Source organism: Centruroides sculpturatus, unplaced genomic scaffold, assembly GCF_000671375.1.
Source record: "Centruroides sculpturatus isolate CEXI.00-Female unplaced genomic scaffold, Cexi_2.0 scaffold548, whole genome shotgun sequence".
In the NCBI taxonomy this organism is placed as follows: Eukaryota; Metazoa; Arthropoda; class Arachnida; order Scorpiones; family Buthidae; genus Centruroides; species Centruroides sculpturatus.
Genome location: NW_019384817.1, coordinates 1 through 14,130, shown reverse-complemented (window position 1 = coordinate 14,130; position 14,130 = coordinate 1). Strand labels below are relative to the sequence as shown.

The 14,130-nt window shown below is 30.7% G+C and overlaps 1 protein-coding gene across 2 annotated transcripts in view; it reads left to right on the top strand.

Annotated features, from left to right (window-relative positions):
• The window catches only part of LOC111629867 (serrate RNA effector molecule homolog B-like), a 34,878-nt gene extending 27,640 nt beyond the window's left edge, over window positions 1-7,238 (top strand). Inside the window, exon 6 of one of the 2 annotated variants that reach the window (XM_023373777.1) lies at window positions 7,146-7,238. In XM_023373777.1, coding sequence (XP_023229545.1) covers window positions 7,146-7,194 — 49 coding nt within the window. In that variant the 3' untranslated portion in view covers window positions 7,195-7,238. Of the gene's footprint in view, window positions 1-6,523 lie in introns of both variants that reach the window. The other variant, XM_023373779.1, reaches the window with a different exon arrangement.
• The last annotated feature ends 6,892 nt before the right edge of the window (window positions 7,239-14,130 follow it).

Here is a 14,130-nt window from a genome sequence, read left to right as displayed (position 1 = left end):
GTGTTTATACTTTTGAAACAATCAAAAATTGAAAATCTGTGATAATTTTTTTTGTAATTTTCAAATTGCTCTAAAAATTTCAGAAAATGTTTAAATTGATGTTGTAAACGATATTTTAATATAATAAATACATTACAATTATTAATGTTTTTGTTATTGAAAAAAATTGGGTGTGTTTATAATTTTGAAACGGACTGTAGTATCTACTATCTCTGAGATAACCTGTCATGCCAAAATCAGGCTTTAGATTAATAGCTTAACATTACAGAATTACTTAACACTCTCCTCGTCTCCTGTAATTCCAATTCTATACATCTCATTACCATGGTCAGAATTTGTGCTTTCCATCTATCAGCCTGTTTCTCATAACCATCTCACCGAATTCCAGCCACTTAAGCCAACTTTTAAAGTCCAGCCACCAAGGACTACTTTACGGTTTTGTCCACAGTCTTTCCATGCTAATTCTAGGTAGCCTAACCTTGGGTAATTCCAATATTCTTGCATAATATTTTAAAACTGCTTTTATAAAAAAAAAAGATTCTCAATGATACTCGTCAGATTTCCCATAAAACAGCAACATTTGATGCATGAAATCTCAATCCCAACATTTTCTTTGGGAATTCTCTGTGGATTGACTCATAGATATTGACATTCCCTAAACCCCAGACCCGAGCACCATAAGACATAACGGATATAACTGTTGAGTCAAATAATCTGAGATGTGGGGAACACAAAGTTAGTCCTGAGATATTAAATATTTTACATAGCTTCACCAAGGCACCTTTGGCTTTCCTTGCAGTAATCTCAAAGTGATCTTTCATGGTAAGATTGTATTTAAACCAAATACCCAAATACTTGTATTTTTTAACTGTTTCAATTGTTTCTTTATCCAAAAACCTTTTAAATTTACACGATCTTCTGTTTCCATTTTGAAAGACCACTATCTTAGTTTTTTTTAATATTAATCTGCAAGTCCATATTAATTGAAAAACTCATCATACTATCAATAGCCAATTGTACTTCTACTGGACTGTCAGCTACTATCACTACATCATTAGAATACAGCAGAACTTTAATATATGTGTTATTTCCTATCCATAAATCATTAAATTTTTGAATTTCATTCAACCTTGTTACCAAATTGACAATACAGTCGACCCCCCTATAACACGGTAGATACGTTCCGTTCTTTATGAATCCATTTTCTACGAGTCCAGCCAATCACAGCCCGGCACGTATGCAGTTTACGGACTACAGCTATTTGAAAGGTTTCTTCCATAAAATTAATCAATTATAGACTAATTTGAATCAACATTTCCAAAATACGTATAATTTTTTGGGAATAATCCATATAAACTATGCTATAAACAAAAAATTGTAGGATTACTTACCGAGTATGCATCATTTGACGACACCATTACTTAAGCTCGTTTTCGTCATGGAGTGGCATATCAAACGGGGCAGCGCATGTTTTTTGATAAATTATTTTTTGCGAAAAATTCGCTGAACTTTGGAGACCATTAATGATATGTATAGTTGTCGGAATTAGATTGAGAAGGATGGAGACGGATTCTTATGAACGAGTAACAAACACGTCTTTATTGAACAAGGAATGGTACAGAAGTGAACGTGATGTGCAGGCACACTATCAACTATATACATTTAAGAATTGCCAGAGATGGCTCTGCAATACATAGCAATTAATATAAATATAATTTTTATGGACGTTAAATAGTAAATGGTTTTTAGTAGGTCCACTGCTTATTTAAACTCAACGGTTTGTGCAATATCTGCTATTGGTCTAGATTCGACCAATCTTGTCGCGACATGAGTCAGCGATGACGTTTTAACGAATTATACGAGTTTCTTTTAGCGTGTTTATATGAATACGGTTGCATTTTTTTTTTTTCGCCGTTATATACGAATCCGAATTATATGAACCTGTTTTATAGGGGGTATACTGTAGATATATCAAAGAAGTGACAAGAATATCTATGCAATGGTTGCTTATTCTCAACAATGTTGAAAGGTTGTTTCTCATATGGATAAATGAAAAGCATTTGCAATGCGACGCTATTAACGAGAACATCATTTGTGAGAAGGTGAAAGTGATTTTCGCTGATCTCATTAATTTAAGAAGACGTCAGGCTCATCAGTGGTCGAAGAAGAAGTATTTAAGGAAAGCTGTAGGTGGTTCGAGAAGTTTAAGAGAAGAACTGGCATCCATAACATTGTAAGGCATGGTGAAGCAGCAAGCTCCAAAACAAGCTCCAACAGGCAGCAGAGACCTTCATCAGCGACTTCAAGAAGCTTGTAGATTCTGATGGTTACCTGCCGCAACAGATTTTTAATTGTGATGAAATGGGTCTCTTCTGGAAAAGGATGCTGAAGCAAATCTATATAACAGCAGAGGAGAATGCATTGCCTGGCCACAAGCCAATGAAAGACTGTCTTACACTGCTATTTTGTGCCAATTGCAAGCAGCGATTTGAAAATGAAACGGCTACTTGTTTACCATTCAGAAACTCCACTGGCCACAAGTCTTAAAGAAATGTAAAGTCCAGAAAAGCAGGCTAAATGTGATGTGGAGGTCCAACAACAAGTTGGACCTCCACATCACATTTAGCCTGCTGGTTGGTTGACACATGATCTTTTTACTGATTGGATCAATGAAGTGTTTGGTCCTTCTGTGAAAAAATATTTACTTCAGATGAATCTGCCACTCCATGTCTTGCTTGTTATGGACAACATCCTCCAGACCTACAAGATGATCTCTTTGAAGAATTTATCAACATCCAGTATCTGCTTCCCAACACTACTTTGTTACTAGCAGGTTATTTCTAACTTTGCGAAGCTCTACAGTAAAGCTCTTTTTGAGCATTGTTTTGATGTAACTGAAGGACCAATCTCACTCTCAGAGTTTTGGAAATATCTCTTCCACATCCTTGCTTGCGTCAAGATGATCAGGAAGATGTTACCAAGAGAATCCTCACTTCTGTATGGAAGAAGCTTTGACCATAGAGCATTGTTGAATGTGACTTTGAGAGGTTTGAGACAGTATCTGTGGAGCCTGTAGTCAATGAGATTGTGTCTTCGGCCTGGATCATGGAAATGGAGGTGGATAACAATGATATCGATGAGCTTGTGGAAGAGCACAGCCAAGAGCTGACACCGAAGAGCTTATGGAGTTGCATTGTGTTGTGGAGAGTGTCAGAGGAGCAAAACAACTATCTTCTGGCAAAATAGGAATTGTTGACTGAATTTTGATATTTTATGCAGATAAAGGTCTAGCTTAATGATATAAATGAATAAGATAGGTCAGGAATAGGCAACCTGTGGTCCTCATTAATATTTTTTATGGCAGGCGTCGCATAAAATATGAATAAATATATCAGTTTCGTAGCTTAAGGAAGCATGCAGCAAAGATTCAAACATTATTTTCTACAACTTATGTATGGGAATAGTTTTTCCCACAATGAATTTAGTAAAAATTAAAACAAGAAACCAGCTAACAAACTCAAATCGAAACTAATTTAAAACTAGCAGTGACTAATATTCAACCAAATATTTTTGATGTATTAACTTTAAATCAGTTCCAGAAGCTAAATTAAATATACCTATGCTAATTTATAATTATACATGAATTAATAAATGTGATTTACCAGCATTTTTTCCTCTTGTATGCAGCCTGTGTCAGTTCAAAAGTTTTGAAATGTGGCCCTTACATAGAAAAAGGTTGCTCATCCTTGAGATAGGTGATGAACTGGAAAAAAACAGTGGTTTTATATATTTTATACTATAATAGAAACCAATTTATTGGTCTGCTAAAGAACTATTGAACAAAGTACCTTAAAATGAGAATGTTATAAAACATAGTCTTTTTATTGTGGAAGTTAAGATGCACAAAAGTAAATACTGTAATTTCATGCAAATAATTTATGGACTGGATTTAAGAGTTAGTTTGGAAACATATGCAGGGTATCTGCAAATTTTAAATTGTATTAAGAACTCACCAAACAGCTTTTATTTTGTCAAAACTTATGGAAAGAATTTTTAAAAAAAGTGAAAAATTGTTTGTCTAATAGACATATTTATCTTTTTTTAAATTTTTTTTTTTTTCAAAATTACTAAAGGCAAATATGTTTAGCTTGTAGTTCTCTTGTTTATTTTATACATGCAAACTTATACTTTAATTGATATTAAACTATGCATTTGAGAGACACACTCAGAGAACTGTTGAAAAATTTGACTATCAATTTTGTTTGTGTTAGTTCTTTACAGCAAAGAAGAGTGAAGAGTTGACTCAAATTTGCATTGTTGGATATTATAGTCTTCAATATTTTAGTAAAATTAACAGTGAAGATGTTAATAGCAATTATTTTATTCATATTTATAACTAACTCTACATCTTGTCTAACTCTATATTCCTCTAAGGCCATACCAACTTTGTTGCTATTTCAAACTTGATCCCAGATTAGGCTCTTCAATGATCAAGTATACATTAAAATAAAAAATTATATATAAAATTACTTTAATATTATTTTAGCATTTATTATCATCATTATCATACATTTTATTTTTATTATTTGTTAAGTAAAACAGAAATGAAGTAGAATAAGGCCAAGACTCCACTAGCGTAAAAACGGGTGTAAAAACCTTCGCTCTAAAAACTTTTAATCACGTGATCTATTTGCATCTGCGTCTGGATTGCGGTGGAGGTCCAGTTAGCGAAGTTTTTATGGCGACGCGACAGTACTATCGAAGTTATAAAGACAATGATTATATTCTACGAGTTTTTTCTGTAATATAATTACAAATGTAGTAAAAATAATATCTTTACTTTCATATATTAACTTTTATTATCGTATTATTAATTAAGATAATATACGGCACTTATAAGCTTAGCTTTTTTCATTACATACTCCTATAAATTGAAGGGTTTTCTTTTGGCCGTCCATAATGCGTGTTTTAGGCATCCATTATTATAATCGGGATACTTCTTATCATAAATACATGAATACTTTTGGATGTTTTCGATAAAACTTTTCAGATCTATTCTAGAGTAGCCACAAGGGAACGTACACAAAAGCTTGTTTTCTGCAATTTTCGCATCATGTTGCAATGACCTAGATTTCACTGACTTCTGATTGGTGGATGGTAATGTTTTATGGCCGTATTTGCGTCGAAAGTTGAACACTGCTCAACTCACTTTTTACACTGGTTTTATGATCTGCTCGGGCGTAAAATATCAGGGTTACCTGATTAAAAGCTTTTACTGCGAGGGTTTTTATGCTAGTGGAGTCTCTGCCTAATGATAAACTTTGGGTGTTAGGCAGTGATTTGTATTTTTAGCATGCAGTTTAGGAGATTCTGTCTTATATATTGTTTCACTCATTTTATAAATACATCTACAATGAACTGCTAATGAAAATAAAATGAAAGAAATATGAGGAAAAGCAATGTTTGAGGTGCTATCTTTTGAATTGCATACTAATTAATTGTCATATTTTCAACCACCATTCTGAGATGAAGGTATATGGTAATGCAAGTAATGTGCAAGTTTTATTTTCATTCTAGTAAATTTTGTGTGGTATATTAATTTGAAATTTGAAAAATCTGTAGTACTCAATATCAAAACTATGAAAAATCTATAACATTTGACATTGCTGATTGAAGATTATAGAAATTATACATTGATAATATAACAATTAAGAAGAATATGAAATATATTTTAATTTATATTACTTGAAATTTAAAATAAACAGTTGGAGGGTTAAGTTTTTCTGCATTTCAGAATAATAATAGTAATAGTAATAAACATTTCAAAATTAGCATAGTTTGTTTAATTGGTGATGAAGTATTGCATTCAAGTTTATTTTTTGATCTGTTTAATTAACAAATAAAATAGTTGAATTATAAGAACATTATTTTTACTTCTATTAAAAAAAATAAATAAAATTAAGAAATAAATCCACTAAAATATTAATGATTACAGAGTGAACTGTGCCTTTTTTGTTTTGTTTTTTATAAAATAAAAGCTTCCCTGTCATTTACACACAATCTTTACAGTAAAGATTGTGTTGAAATTGATAAACAAAGGGTAACTTCTAATTAAGTCGAACAGTTCTTAAGTGAAAGTACCCATATAAGAGATGGGAATTAATGAGAACTACAGTTTAACCCTCAAGTTCTTGTTAATTCTTATCTTTTACATTGGTATGTTCACTTAGAAGCTGTTGAATAAAAATAAAAGCTATTTTAATTAATTTTAAATCTCAAAATTTTTATTTTAAAACCATTGTAAATATTTTAAAGTTCAATTTATTAATAATAAATTTTCAAAATGTAAAATAATTTAAAAGTTTATATTAAATTTTAAATAAAAGCTAATTTTTTATTTAAAAAAACTAAATGAAATGAAGACTAAATGAATAAATGTATTTTTCTTTTTTAAAATTAATATTACTATTTCACAGAATAAATCAGGTATATTTGGTAATTGGGCTATTTGAACTTGTTACAGTACAAGTCTCTAACAATATTGTTGAAAGTATCAAATAGGAGTAAAGTATATGAATTTAGAAGACTTGCTACATTGGTTTGATTAAATGCTATTTTGTTTCTGAAATTTAACATTATATAATTGATACCTATTCTGTAATGTTTGATCTAAGATAAAATACTGTGTATACAGAAAATAACATTGTACCTAAGCTGATGAATATTTTCTTAAAAGTATGTATGTTATATAGACTATATCTAATAAGTTTGATCTTATGTAAGTTCAAACTTATTAGTAAGGGATGTGAGGTAAAATTTTTTTAATATGCTAAATATAGTAATTTCTAAATCAGAAACTATATGCATTTAATATTAATAAAAAATGTATTATGAACTAGATTACCCATAATGTATTCTTAATTGAAGTCAACTAAATAGCCTACATTTATAAAATGATTATTTTAGTTGAGGCTGCATTTACTTGTCATGTGAGAATTTTGTTTAATTTGATTTACATCATTCTTGTTCCAAAACCAGTTTCTGATGATTGCATTATGTAAATGCCAAAAATGTTCAATTTCTTAAGTTTATTAAAGTTATAGTAAATTAACATCAGAAACTGAGTAATTTCTTTTTAATTTTAGTATCAAAGAATTGAACAGTGAAGATAGTTATAATAACTGCAAAACTTAAATAAAATGTTAAAAAAGAAAATGGGTACAATTGTATTTATATATATTTTTATATGCAAATAAAATAATATATACTATCTGTTACAACAGAAGGTTTTTGAAATAAAGTAAATTTACTAAAAAGTACAAATTATAGAAATTTGAAAACTTGGTAAATTGAAATTCTCTTTTATTAATAAAGTAATATTATTTATCAAAAATCATATTGATTAGTTGATCTTCAAATACTGGAATATCTTTTACTAAATATATGTGGGATATATTGTATTTACTCAGTTACTGCACAACTGTTTTGTCTTAGAATTCTTTATAAATAATCTTGATTAAAACTTTATAAAATCACAGATTATATGATACTATTTTGTGTTGCTATTTTAAATATTAATGGAAAATTTGTGGCTAGCATTATTTCAATCAGATACTATTTTCTAAAGTTTAGTTTAACTTGATTAGTTATTGGGCTGCAATTTGAAAAAATTATAAGCTTGTACATTCCCACTGTCATCCATCTGTTTGTCTGTCTTTCCTTAATCTTGAGAATGGAGTTAGATAGATGAAAGTCAGGACCAGATATGGAAAGCTTGGCCAGAAGCCCTGATTAACTATATACGAACTTCCAGGTAATGCCAGAAGTCTTGTTATTTCAATTCAAAAATTTTCCCCTGAGAGAAATTAGATGACCAGCATGACTCTCCGTAACAGGAAAAGTATGATGTACTGGGGCAAGACACTACTAATTTGGAGTGGAGAGCATATATTTTAAATTAAATAAATGAAAAATATGATTAAATTTGCAGCCTGGCATTGTGATGATGTCACAATAAATAATTGCTTGTATTTTAATTAGAATGTATCAAAACGATTTTTGTTGTAATTATTCTCTATAATTTTCTTCAAATTATATTTGTCTAAAGCAGTGTTTTCCAATCTGTGGGTGTTTTCCCTAGTGGGGTATGAGACTATTGCAAGGGGGCATGCAGCATTTTTTAATACAAACAAACAAAAAAATCAAATTGATGTTGAAAAAATGAATTAGCAAAATGGCTATGCTTAATTCACAATCTTTGTCTGAATAACTTGGGTATGAATGCTAAAAATCCATCCACGCTCATGCCAAAACATCTCAACAATAGTTGAGCCCTGGCAAACTATATACTTTATTTAATAAGGTATATTGCTTTATAGGCCATTAAATAAATTATAAGGATGGTATTTATGAAATTAGATTGTTAAAAAAATTGAAGAGTATGCAAGAATTTTTTTCTGATAAAGAGGGGTGGAGGTACAGAAAGTTTGAAAACCACTGATCTAAAGAATTTCTTTATTTTAAGGTCTTTCTAAGTTTACCATTATCCATTTTTTTAAGTCAGTGACAATAATGAATAACCAACACTATTTTTGAAACTTTTATACAGAAAATTAAATACATAATAATTTGAAAAGTTTAACTATAATTTTTATATGAGAAATAGTTTTAATTAATTTTGAATTTAAGTTTAACAACTAAATAAATTTAATAATTATTTTAAAATAATTTCACTATCAGTTAAAGAGTGAAGAAATGGATTAAAATTGTATATACAGTATAGATTTATTAATCTGGAACTTATTGATCAGAGGTGACAGATTATTGAAAATGTCAGATTACCACACAATTTTATTTTTTGAAAATTGATAAGTTATATGTGATCTGAACATTGCAGATATTGCTGTACATTTTGTATCAGCATATACTTCTGTAGGCTTCTAGTTGCACTGCAATTTGAAAAAATTATAGATCTATAAATTTCCACTTATATTGGGAATGGTGTTAGATAAATGAAATTCAAGACTAGATATGGAAAGCTTAGGGGTAGGAATCCCTGATTAACTATATGCGAACTTCCAATGCAAAGTGGAATTCACATTATTTCTGTTCAAAAATTTTGCCCTGAAAAGAGTTAGTAAGAGCAAATGAATGAAAAATATTATTAAAAATTGCAGTTTGGCATTGTCATGATGTCACAATAAATAATTGCAGGTTTGTTTACGTGTGAGGTTTGCCAATTGGGGAGAAAGTGTCACTACAATCGAGTGGTCAGCACTGTCGCGTGGGAGTGGAAAAACTTATTGAGACAGGTCCTCCATCGCAAACAGTTTATTAAATATAAAAATTTCGTTTACAACTACTGTTTTACTTCGGCGTAAGGCCTATCCGAAGAGTGAATCAGTTCGTAAATAAAGTTCAATTGTTTCGACAATCTTCTCTTCTTCTTGTGAAGATGATGACGAAAACGTAGGCTCTGGAGCACACAGCACAGCTTGAAGGGGTGATTCTCGTAGCAGGTTACACTTGGCAAAACTTGCCAGGACGGGATGGTAAAAACTTCTGAAACATCGACCAAGTTTCCGTTGTTGAACCGCAGGAAAAATCCAGAAGCGGAGCACACCGAACTAAGAACCAAGAACGTCACATCCTTTTTTTGCGTGATTTTTATAAATTTTTTCTGGGTCCCAGATCGAACATTCTGATAGGTCAATGCCGATCTGCCCCTGCTCTCTAATTGGTCCCCCCTCCTCATTACGAATTGTAACGAGATTGGAGCCCAGATCGTGGGGTGAGTCAACTCTGACTGACAATTTGATTCCTATCGAAGATGTTCGATCTAAGCACTCAAATTCATCTATTGTTTCATTCTGAGAAATTTGTTTTTTCTTAGAAATTTCTACAGACATGTCCTTATATGGACATAAAATATTCATTTTTCATTTGATGGTTTCTTTTTACAACATAAAATAATAATAGTTATTATGTATTAATTTTTTTATACAAAATTAAGAACATTTTCTGTGCATGAATTTCGACCCATTTCTGCAGCTTCACATACTCATGCTCTACAATTAGTCTGAAGATGATACAGTGTGATTGTACTATGTTAAGATTGTTCTGTGATTGTTGCATAAACAGATATTAGGATAGCACCAATAAAACTGTTCAATTTTACACAAAGTGCAGTAACAAATGATTTGAGTTTTTTTTTAATATATATATATATATATCGACTGCTCAGAGCAAGAGGGTTACAACTCAAAATTTTCGATGTTTTAGTTATTGTACTTATGGGAATGCTTGTATCGAGTTCTATCTTATGTATAAAGGTTATATCTCTAAATGGCTTATTATGGCTCTGGGACGTACATATAACAGTTTTGCAATATGCTAATACACTCTGTTATTGAATTCAAGAGGGTTACATTTTGAGTTGTAACAGTTTTCAGCTTTCAATTAATTGCATTCTTGGTGAAAGAAAGTTGCATATAAAGTTGCAACTCTTTTGCATTCTAAATCTATCTATCTATATAACCCAAAGACCACTGATGGAATAATAGAAGATGACTTCCGGGGAAAACATGAAAGCAGAAAGAAAACTGATGAGGAAATACTGAAGAATGTGAAAGAACACATACTGTCTTTTGAACGTGTTGAATCACACTATTGTAGAAGAAATTCAACCAAACAGTATTTAGATGGCAGCTTAAACATTAGTGAAATGTATCGGCTATACACAGACTATTGCAGAGAAAAAGAATTACCACTTGCTAAAAAACACATTTACTCAACGGTATTTCATTCACTTAATCTTTCATTTCATCAGCCGAAAAAAGATCAGTGTTGTATATGTACTGGATATAAGAACAGTACAGATACAGAGAAATTACAATTGCAGGACAATTATAACACACATATAAAAGAAAAAGAAATGTCAAGAGCTGAAAAGACTAAGGACATTGAAGCAGCAAAACAGGATACAAATAAAATTGCTTGCTGCTTTGATCTCCAAGCAGTTCTCCCTTCACCTTGTGGTGAGTGCTCTTCCTTATACTACAAAAGGAAACTCTCATGTTACAACTTTACAATTTATGATATTTCAAACAGTAAGGGCCACTGTTATTTTTGGCATGAAGGCTTGGCCAAACGAGGTTCAAATGAAATTGGAACATGCCTCTATAAGTTCATTACTTCATTGCCCAATACAGTTAATGAAGTAGTTTTGTTTTCAGATAATTGTGCAGGGCAGAACAAGAATAAATTCATTGCTTCATTACTTTTATACTGTGTAAATAATATAGACCATATTAACACTATTACTCACAAATTTCTCATTCAAGGGCACACACAGAATGAGAATGATTCAATGCATTCCACCATTGAGCGTGAAAAACGAAGAGTTGTTAAAGGTGGGACAATAACACTACCTGCTCAATGGGTACCAGTACTGAAATTAGCCAAGAAAAAAGGCAGCGTTTATAATGTGACTGAACTAGATACAGCAGATATCTTCAATTTGAAAGACTTATCACAACAAATGGGAAACAATTTCTCCAAAAATGAAAATAATAATTTAGTGAATTGGCCCAATATTAAGATCATTAAGGTCATGAAACAAGATCCTTATACCATCTTCTACAAGCACTCATATGCGCAAGAGGATTTTGAAAAGTTAAACATTCGACAAAGAATGAGAGGTAGATCTGCCAAAGTCATGCTGCACCCAGCTTATTCTTCACCACCAGGGATAGATGCTGGAAAGAAGAAAGATTTGCTGGACTTGTGTAAAAGTGGTGTCATTCCAAGCATGCATGCATCATTTTATAATTCTCTGAAAGTTTCCAGTAGTGTTGAAAAAGACTGATCTCTAATTTGCTTGATAAAACCATAGCACAATTAGTGATACTTTTTTAATGGCTGTGTTAATTTTTTGTGAACTTTCTTACTTTTGTTTTTATTGTTTGTCATGTTTGAACAACATGGGTCTCATAAAACCAGAATGTAACATTACATTTTTCTGTTCTGTTAAAATAAATACTGTAACTTTATATAAAATGTATATTATTATGTAATGGCAAACAGCTGTTCTAAGTAAAAAAGAATGGCAAACAGTTGTAACTGAGAAAACAATAATGACATTTTGAATGCAAAACTGTTGCAACTCAAAAAATATGTAATAATATAACAGAGAAAATACATTTAAATAATATTATTATTCCAACTCAATGTAATGACTATAATTAACATTCAAACCAAATTCCATTGATTTTAAACAATTCCCTGATTTATCAGCTGGAATTGAAAACTTCAAATGGCTCTCCTGAAAAATCTATATTTTTGAGTTGTAACTCTCTTGTTCTGAGCAGTCGATATATTCAGTAGTGAACCTCCTGTTGCAACATCCATTGCTGCATTCCCTTCCTTTGTCTTGAGTTTTTGCTCATGGTTTTTAGCATACCACATGTTTAAATAACTTTTTATTCATGGAATGGATAGGTTTAATGATGTCAAGTCTTACCCAGATGTATGGATGAAAACAAAAGCTAACTTGTGAAAACAAGTTAGTTGATGAGCAAATATTTTCAAAAAAATGTCTAAAAGTTGTGCAGTGAATAGTCAAACTCATGAAACCAAAAAAAGTGAGTTTTAATATTTTTTCTAGTAATGAGGAAAGGCAAAATAAATGAATAATGTTGTGAAAAGAAAATACTTCTAAACATTATTATTAGAACAGTAAATGGTCATTTTTCTGTTTAATCTAAAAAATCATTGCTAAATTTTTGACTACAGGTTTTGAGTGTTTTTAGAAATTTTGTACATCAATCTCCTAGTACTGATATAATTTTTAGTAAGCCTAGTTTTTTTTTTAATGCAAAAATTATTTTGATAAAGATTTCACATTCAAACATAAAAATAATAATACAGTATAATTTTAACATAAACACATTTTCATTGGGAAATTTTATAAGTTTTTTATTGTATTTTTTAAGATTCTTGGGAAATNTATTTTGTACAAACAAAATAAATATATTGAAAAATATGAAAACAAAAAAAATTATACTTTAAAAGTTAATCTAGTATCAAAAACATTTGATTCAGCAGGACAAAGTCTGACTGGAATGCTTTTGGTTAACTGACGATCTACTGTATATTTTTTCTAATATTAACTCTAAGAAACTACCATTCACAGCAAATGTCAAATGGTAATCTGCCAACCAATCAAATTTCTCAAAAGAACAGACCAAATATTAAGCTCAACACCTTGGAAAAAACCACTTAAATCATATTTTTCACTCATTAGTAACATTGTATTATGTAATTTTAGTATTTGAATGCCATCACATTGCTGATCCAATAGAAAGAAGGGACTGTTGCGGAAGGGGGTTGAAATTAATTTGACCAAAAGTAGTAGTTGACCTCCTCTTGGAAGAGAGAATGTTCAATGACTACTACTTAATACTGGTGTACTATTTATATTTGAAAAGTGATTCATGTTAGACAGGTTGTGATAGTCTTGCATGTGATTGAAGTTTTTAACCATAATGTCCAAAAGGCTTCATATAAGACTTATTTAAGTAAAAAGTCTTGTAAAAATGCAAGAATAATTGCTTTTATATGGTAATAGTGTTTAAATTTTGGCAACAGATTGTATAAACTACATGGGAAGTATGTTCTCTTAAATATTGTGTTTATAGAAAAATTATTGGGCTGCAATTTGGAAAAATTGTACACCAATAAATTCTGACTGTCATTCCCTGTCTGTCCTATCTTAATCTCAAGAAAGGAGTTAGATAAATGAAGGTCGAGACCAGATGTGGAAAGCTTAGACCAGGAGATTCAGATTAATTATATATAAACTTCTGGTTTGGAATGGAAGTAACATTACTTTTGATTCAAAATTTTGAATGGTGTTAGATGATCAACATGACTCTACTGATAACAGGAAAAGTATGTTGTACAGGAGAAAAACACTCCACACAGACAAGTGCTATGTGCTACCTTTTGCAGTAATGGTGAAATAGTGCATCTTTTTCATACTTTGTCATTGTTCACTTTTTCAGTGAATATTATAGGCTATATTTTTAAAATTATATCCTTTTTTGTAAGAATTATATTTAGTTAATTATT